This window comes from Chiloscyllium plagiosum, chromosome 25 (genome assembly GCF_004010195.1).
Source record: "Chiloscyllium plagiosum isolate BGI_BamShark_2017 chromosome 25, ASM401019v2, whole genome shotgun sequence".
NCBI lineage: Eukaryota > Metazoa > Chordata > Chondrichthyes > Orectolobiformes > Hemiscylliidae > Chiloscyllium > Chiloscyllium plagiosum.
The window spans coordinates 44,950,171-44,959,157 of record NC_057734.1 but is presented as its reverse complement, the minus strand read 5'-3'; the positions used below and the strand labels follow the sequence as shown (position 1 = coordinate 44,959,157).

Here is an 8,987-nt window from a genome sequence, read left to right as displayed (position 1 = left end):
GTGGCTAATGTTGTCCCACTTTTTAAGAAAGGAGGGAGGGAGAAAGCAGGGAATTATATACCAGTTAGTCTGACCTCAGTGGTGGGAAAGATGCTGGAGTCAATTATAAAGGATGAAATTATGACACATCTGGATAGCAGTAACAGGATAGGTCAGAGTCAGCATGGATTTATGAAGGGGAAATCATGCTTGACTAATCTTCTGGAATTTTTTGAGAATGTAACTCTGAAGATGGACTAGGGAGATCCAGTGGATGTAGTGTACCTGGACTTTCAGAAAGCCTTTGATAAAGTCCCACATAGGAGGTTAGTGAGCAAAATTAGGGCACATGGTATTGGGGGCAAAGTACTGACTTGGATTGAAAATTGGTTGGCTGACAGGAAACAAAGAGTAGTGATAAACGGCTCCATTTCGGAATGGCAGGCGGTGACCGGAGGGGTACCGCAGCTTTTTACAATATATATTAATGATATAGAAGATGGTATTAATAGTAACATTAGCAAATTTGCTGGTGATACAAAGCTGGGTGGCAGGGTGAAACGTGAGGAGGATGTTAGGAGATTACCGGATGACCTGGACAGGTTAGGTGAGTGGTCAGATGTATGGCAGATGCAGTTTAATGTGGATAAATGTATGGTTATCCACTTTGGTGGCAAGAATAGGAAGGCAGATTACTACCTAAATAGAGTCAAGTTAGATAAAGGGGTCGTACAAAGAGACCCGGGTGTTCTTGTACACCAGTCAATGAAGGCAAGCATGCAGGTACAGCAGGTAGTGAAGAAAGCTAATAGCATGCTGTCTTTCATAACAAAAGGGATTGAGTATAGAAGCAAAGAGGTTCTTCTGCAGCTGTACAGGACCCTGGTGAGACCGCACCTGGAATATTTGTGCAGTTCTGGTCTCCAAATTTGAGGAAAGACATTTTGGCATTTGAGGGAGTGCAGCGTAGGTTCACGAGGTCAATTCCTGGAATTGCGGGACTACCTTATGTAGAAAGATTGGAGCGACTGGGCTTGTATACCCTTGAGTTTAGAAGACTGAGAGGGGATCTGATTGAGACGTATAAGATTATTAAAGGATTGGACACTCTGGAGGCAGGAGACATGTTTCCGCTGATGGGTGAGTCCCGAACCAGAGGACACAGCTTAAAAATAAGGGGTCGGCCATTTAGGACAGAGATAAGGAGAAACGTCTTCACCCAGAGAGTGGTGGGTGTGCTCTGCCCCAGAAGGCAGTGGAGGCCCAGTCTCTGGATTCATTTAAGAAAGAGTTGGATAGAGCTCTCAAGGATAGTAGAATCAAGGGTTATGGTGATAAGGCAGGAACAGGATACTGATTAAGGATGATCAGCCATGATCATAATGAATGGTGGTGCAGGCTCGAGGGGCAGAATGGCCTACTCTGCACCTATTGTCTATTGAAACTGTCTCTCTTTTTCTGCCCTTCAACTTCAACCTGTAAGCATGTGTTCCATTTATACTGGATTTTAAAGGGAGTTTGCTTATTGGGACTGTTGTGTATATTCGGAACAGCATAATTAAGTCTAGTTGGATAGGCTGAGTTCTGTTAGGGTTCTTTATTCTGTCCTTTGTTTTTCATTGTGTAATTTTGTGAATAAATTTTTGTCTGTTTTCAAATCTAGTAGGTGGTGCCCCTCAGTCACTTCAAACACATCCTCTCTGAACATGCAGCACTCCACTTGCTCCGCAACAACACTCGGTTCGCTATCAAACCCGCTGACAAAGGCAGGGCCATGGTAGTTTGGAGAATGGACCTCCATGTTGCAAAGACTGAACACCAACTCTGTGACACCACATCCTACCTCCCCCTTGCCCACAACTGCACTGCGACCCATCAGGCCAAAATTGCTTGCACTGTCCGTGCCCTCATTGCCTCTGGTGATCTCCCTCTAAGTTCAGACACTTCCCACCTATATCAGCGATACCAACCACGTCCTTCACCTCTTCAGCAACTTCCAGTTCCCTGGTCTCCAGCGCTTTCTCTTCATTATGGATGTGCAGTCTTTATACACCTCCATACCCCACAAGGCTGGGTTCCAGGCCCTCCACTTCTTCTCCAACAGAACCATCCAGTCCACCTTCACCAATACCCTCCTCTGCCTCGCTGAACTGGTCCTCACCTTCAATAATGTTTCCTTTAACTCCTCCCATTTTCTCCCAACCAAGGGGTGGCCTGGGCACCTTGATGGGCCCCAGCTATGCTTGCCTCTTTGTTGGTTATATCAAACAGTCCCTCTTCAGTACCTACACAGGCACTGTGCCCCAACTCTTCCGCCGTTACGCTGATGACTGAATAAGTACTGTGTCCTGCGTCATCAACTTCACCAACAACTTCTACCCTGCCCTTAAATTCACTTGGTCCATCTCAGACACCTCCCTCCCCTTTCCTGACCTCACCATTTCCATCTCCAGTGACAGTCCCCAGATGAATGTTTACTAAAAACACACAGACTCCCATAACTACCTGGACTACACTTCCTCCCACCCAGCATCCTGCAAGAACTCTATCCCATTCTCGTAATTTCTCCGCCTTCGCCATATCTGCTCGGACAAGGAGACATTTCACTTGTGAGCATCCCGGATGTCCACCTATTTTGAATAACATGCTTTTCCTCCCTCCGTCATCCAGATAGCCCTCCAATATACCACCTCCATTCCCTGTTCCACTGTTTAAATCCCCCCCAACGCAATAAATAAAGAGTCCCCCTTGTCCCCACTTACCACCCCACCAGTGTCCACATCCAATGCATCATCCTTAAACACTTCCACCAACTCCAACTCAACCCCACCATCAAGAACATCTTCCTATTCCCTTCGACAGTCCTCAGTTTGTGCCAGTCTCCCCTACCTGAATTTACAGGTACCTTCCCCTGTAACAGGAAAAGAAGCAAAACCTTCCAGTAGACCACCCCACTCCATCCAGGGCCCCGAACAGTCCTTCCAGGTGAGACAGAGGTTCACTTGCCTCTCTTCCAAACTAGTTTACTGCATCAGGTGTTCCCAGTGTGATGTTCTCTACATCAGGGAGACCAAACGTAAACTTAGGGAACGGTTTACCGAGCACTGCAGCGGGCCTGCAGGGGCAGACCAGACCTCCCAGTCACCACCCATTTCAATTCCCCGAGCCACTCCCTTTCCGAAATGACAATCCTTGGCCTCCTCCAGTGCCACAGCGAACCACACCGCAAATTGGAGGAAGAACTGATCTTCCGCCTGGCAGCCTTCAGCCCAAAGGACTCAACATTGAGTTCTCCAATTTCAAATGACTTCCCTTCCCATCCCCCAACTCCTTTCCCAGCCCCTACCTCTCCCTTCCATTGCTCCCTGCCACCAACCAGATTCATTCCTCCCAGTGACCAACCAGGTTGTACCTGGTTATCGCCCATCCCCTCTTCACCACCCTGCCTCTACCACCCTCTTTATCTGCAGCTCCCCCACACCCACCCCCAGTCCTGAAAAAGGGTTTCAGCTGAAACATTGACTTCTCCACCTCCTGATGCTGCCTGGCTTGCTGTGTTCTTCCAGTCTCCTGCTTGTCTACTTTGGATTCCAGCATCTGCAGTTTTTTTGTCTCTAACAGAATTATGCTGGATGATTTGTTTCTTAGCAGGTACAATAACAAGTGGCCTTTTTCTGTCGTAAAAGTACTGTGATTTCTATTCTATTTCACCTCATCTTATCAGCAAACATTTCTAATCCTTACATTGTATTGTACTGATCAGGTCTTTCCTGAAATTCATCAGCATATTCTTTTATGACCACAAGCAAAGGACAGGGAAGAATTGATTGACTTGCCTTATTCAGCAAAAACTTTAGAAATCCACTTGCTGTCAAACACCATCTGTGCAACAGAGTAGACCTCGCTCAGGTGACACTGCATTCAAACACATATCCTAGAGACTTCCTCTTATGATTTAACACAATGCAACATTTCACATGTTCCTGTGGTTACCAGTACAATTGTTGTTTTCCCTAGTATTTAAAAATCAGGGAATGTAGGCACTTTAAATTTAAATACCAAGTAACAAAAACCTCGCATACCCCTACCTGAAGCATGCAGGTGAGGCACTGATAATGAAAAGGAGAAAGTGAGGACTGCAGATCAGTCAAAAAGTCTGGTGCTGGAAAAGCACAGCTGGTCAGGCAACATCCAAGGAGCAACAGAGTTGACATTTTGGGCATAAGCCCTTCGCCTATCCAACTGGCTCCCATCTGAACCAGTCAGTGTGTAATTTCAGGCTTACCTGAAATGATCTCTGGCTGATGACTGATTGTTTTGAGCTGCCATGTCCAAATTTCTCAGTAATACCAGATATTCTGTGCTTTGTCCAAGTGCTAATAATAGTTTTAATTTCTTCTTTGATTTCCTAGAAATGTAAACAGTGGCACAGTGACATAAGAACAGGAAATCAGATTGTTCTACATGGTTTCAAGTATTTTTACATCGCAAAAATACACTCTCAGATACATGTCACACTGAATTCCTCTGTATGAGCTGAAAAATGTGTTGCTGGAAAAGCGCAGCAGCTCAGGCAGCATCAAAGGAGCAGGAGAACCAACGTTTCGGGCATAAGCCCTTCTTCAGGAATTTCTGTGTAGTCTTAAGAATGAAACAAAGCATGGGATAAGAAAATGCTGTTCAGGTCTTTAAACCACCACAGGCACAAGCTACATACTACTATCCTCACTTGAAATTATTCCAACCCTTTTCTATCTCCTGGTATCTAACTGCGCACAATTGCACAGAATAAGAAGTTCAGAATGTCTATTTTTGTCTAATCACTCGTAATATGTGGAAATGTCTGGCTGGGCCAGCATTTATTGCACAGCTCTAACTGCCCTTGAGAAGGTGGTGGTGGTAAGCCATCTCCTTGAAACATCATTGTGTATACAGTGTTTTTCGCCCAAAGTGCTCTTAAATAGGAGTCCCATGATTCTGAACCAGCAACAATGAAAGAACAGCAATTTGGTACCATGTCAGGATTGTATGTGACTTGTCAAGGAACCTGAAGGCGGCATTGTTCCTAAGTGCCTGCAGTCCATGTCTTCTACATGGTAGAAGTTGTAGTTTTTGAAGGTGCCATGATAACTTGCTGCAGTGCATCTTACAGCTGGTATATATTGGCAGACATATTTTGCGGACAGGCCTTAAGTCTTGCCATTGGAAGCAAATTGAGATGCAAACCCAGTTCCAGACCTGGATGATATTTAAGGACAAAAGCCTGTCTCCAAGTGCTGCCAGCCCAGTCAGAGGGCTGGCAGTTCTGCAGTTTCAATGCCTCCATCCCTCAGGCCGCAAGGCCAGAGGGAGGGGACCTCAATACTGTTGTGCCCTTGAAGAAGGATAGACAATGCTGATGGGAGCCAGGACTTGGAAGGGAAGCCCTGCTGAATAAGACTGAGACTTAGGAGTGGGACCAGCTATTGGCACTGGAAGGTCCTCCATGGGCCGTTCAATATTCACAGTGGAGGGCTCTCGCCAGAAGGCTGCCCAAATGTCAACAGGCTGGATCTCCTTACTGAGAAGGGCAATGGCCCTTACTTAGCCAATTAAGTGGTTCAATTAACCACTGTCAAGTGGCCAATCTAACTGTATACCGACAGTAGCAAAAAGACTTCAAGCTCTCCTGACATCTTCTTCTACCATTTTAAAATGCCTCCCCATTCCCAAGACTCAGAATATCCAGCAAGTGCATCAGTGATGGACAGAGCCAGTGAAATTTTAAAGGTGCTGACTGCTGCGAAACAAGCTGTTTTGATCTGGATGGTGTTGAGCTTCCTCAGTGTTGTTGGAGATGCACTGATCCAGCTAAGTGGAGAGTATTCCACCAGAAGCCAAACCTGTATTTTACAGGAGATAATTTGCCAAAGAATATCTAACCACTGACTTACTCTTGCAGCCACATTATTTACTTTTGGTCAAAGTCAATTACAGGTTCCTTATGGTGAGATAATCAATGACAGTAGTGCTAGTAAGTGAGACAGTCAAATTGTCTTCTGTTTCCTTATCCAACACCCTGCCTGTAAACAGTTTTACCATTTAACTGTTCTGAGGTTCCACTCATGACAGTTGGCATGCCGATGCTTGACGTCCGGCTTCGGAACTCGCTGCTGCACACAGGCCTTGGAAGTCCATGCGCCAGAAATAAAATTAGAGACAGCATTGCAAAGAACGTAAACGATCACTCACCGGGTGCTCTGGCTGTACAGCTAAGGCTTTCTTTAGGAAGACAATGGAAAGGGGATATATTTGCTGCATTGCTAACACCTGAAACAATTGCAAGTAAACTGTTAATTGCAGTTCACTGCATTTACTATTTTTGAATGTACAGTAAGTTTTAACAGTCCTTAGTGGGGCACCATCACAAAAAAAATCAAGAGGTCAACAGAACCTTAGCAAAACTAAAGCAAAATATAATTACTGCACTGGCATGATAATGGACTCCACCCCTGTGGAGTCAACCAATCCCTGAATGTTCTACTGTGCCAGTGGACTCTGCATGCTCCCTCTTAATGGACACCAGAATATAATCATAGAATAGGGACTGGCAGTAAGGTGCAACAACCCCCTCCATGAACCACTTCCTGAACCTGGATGGCTAAATTGTCCAAGCCCAGAGAAGGGGCTTGAATTTGCTCACCACCTTCTGTACAGAGGGGCCTATAAATGAAGAGCATGCGGCCATGGTGCAACCAAAAATTGAAAAGTAGCCCATGTAAGGAAACAAAAATATTCAAAGTAAATATGAAAAGCTATTTTCTCCGAAAACAACATAAGGCTCAGCACCCAGTGAATTTACTCAAATGTTTATGGCATGGAACTGCTAAATGCAACACAGATCACCCCCTGGCATTCTAAATTTGTAGAGCATTGTAAATAAATTAACTGCTCGTGAATAATGGACGTACCTTCCCCTTCCTGAATAACGCCTTGCAGTGATGAGGTCGATGCTGCAAGACTATATCACAGCAAGAGATTGTCTCCTTTAAGTTTCCTGTCTTTAAATGACAAGCTGCCATATTGCTATAACATTTCACTTTTTCATCAAGCAGCATATCCTTTTGTTCACATCTTATCTCACCTTAAAAAAAAATGAGTACCATCCTTAGAAATTCCATGCTGGTATTCAGTCCACAAACCCTGGTGCTCATTGTTCATTGTTCATTTTACTTTGATTCACATCCCCTGGAAGAGGAGAAGCAGTCATGCCACTCCCAGATCTCCACTAATAATCCAGCTGGCCAATGTAAAACTCTTGTCTAATTGGTGATGGCTACGGCACTAGCATCAAAAAGTGTGGTAAGTTTTACAAGTTCATTTTCAGACCAATATTCACCCATTTATAATAGCCACCTACAGTTAAAATCAGCTTCTCTGTCACAGAAGAAAAAAATGAAGTAAAACTTTCAAATCACAAATACTTGTCCAACTTGTTCTGTATACTTCAAAATGGGCTTCAGTACACACAGTTCATTCATTTTGAAGTATTACATTTTCAAAAACTGTTTTCTTCATCTCTGCTCCAATTGCAGTTCTGCTATTTCAAAACCCAAATGGGCAACACTGTAAAACTTGGGGAAAGTGTAGGAACATCAAATTGGTAACTCCAACTGAAGACAAGGAGCAGTTGATCGCTAAGTGTTTTGTCTGATATTGAACTAGAAGAGCAGAAAGGGAAGGAAAAGTTCATACAAATGACTTTGTAGCAACAGGTAACCTTCTCTTATTATAACAAACTTATCTAGCCCAACCAACAGGGAAACCTCCCACTGGACTATATCATGGCCCAAGAAGGACTTTCTAGTTTGACTCAATTGCTTCCACACCAACCCACAAGGATCTCCTCTCAATTGTCATGAATCTATGCCACAACCAAGAATCCTATCCATAAAGGACATAAAGGAGATTTTACACTTACCTTAAACTGTCAATGGACAATGTGACCAGCTTGCCTCCCCACTATGGTATACACCTGCTCTCCCCCCAAACTATCATGAGTAAAAAGTCATTCAAAAAAGCAAGAGTTAACTTTTGAAAATACTGAGTTATCAGCTTTAACAATAACAGATGACAATAGAAAATGTTTTAGGGCTTCAATCTCACATATGAATGAAGATGATATTGACTATGCATTGGTACCTTCGGAACTTGACTCTATAATCTTCAATGCACAAGTATAGGTAAAGAGTGCCAGTTGATAGTCCTTCCTTTGGAAATGGTTATTGCCCTTTTCCCTCTCTCTATTGATTAATTCCAACTGCTCTTCCTCTGATCGATCCTTTATTCCAGGGCCACTGATTGACAGGAGCTGCACTTCAAGAAGAAGTCGAGAGCCTGGTGGCTGGCTGAGGGCATGCAAAAGGGCAACAGTTTTAATTGGGAGCAGTTCTTCATACATTCAGTTTAACCGATTTGTGGAGGGGTGGGGATGAAATTTGTTTGCTCATTCTAATTTTAACTTTTTCAGGGCTAGGGGACTGAATGTATACAGTGCTACAGGTCTCGAGTTTCCACAATAAAAAAGGTGCAATGGTCAAGTAAGTAGAAGTCTTGCCCTGGGGAATTAGTGTTAAGTCTGCATAGAAAAACAAATTTCTCTCCCATCATGTTAAAAATATATGACTAAAAGTTGCAAATGAAGTCATTTTGTAAGCCTCCTACACACTGCCATATTTCACATTTGTTGTCCTAATTACCTCATTAACATTTATTGTAGCCAGGAGAAAGTGAGGACTGCAGATGCTGGAGATCAGAGCTTAAAAATGTGTTGCTGGAAAAGCGCAGCAGGTCAGGCAGCATCGAAGGAACAGGAGAATCGACGTTTCGGGCATAAGCCCTTTTTCAGGAATAAGGAGGGTATGCCAAGCAGGCTAAGATAAAAGGTAGGGAGGAGGGACTTGGGGGAGGGGCGTTGGGAATACGATAGGTGGAAGGAGGTTAAGGTGAGGGTGATAGGCCGGAGAGGG

General features: G+C 44.2%; 1 protein-coding gene across 1 annotated transcript in view; it reads right to left on the bottom strand.

Annotated features, from left to right (window-relative positions):
• The window catches only part of LOC122562816 (peptidyl-prolyl cis-trans isomerase FKBP8-like), a 32,555-nt gene that overhangs the window by 7,647 nt on the left and 15,921 nt on the right, over positions 1–8,987 (bottom strand). The window contains exons 6-9 of the mRNA XM_043716061.1: positions 8,161–8,366; positions 6,930–7,102; positions 6,211–6,288; positions 4,265–4,387 (exon numbers count right to left, since the gene is read on the bottom strand). Of these exons, the coding sequence (XP_043571996.1) occupies positions 4,265–4,387; positions 6,211–6,288; positions 6,930–7,102; positions 8,161–8,366 (580 nt within the window). The remainder of the gene's footprint in view (positions 1–4,264; positions 4,388–6,210; positions 6,289–6,929; positions 7,103–8,160; positions 8,367–8,987) is intronic.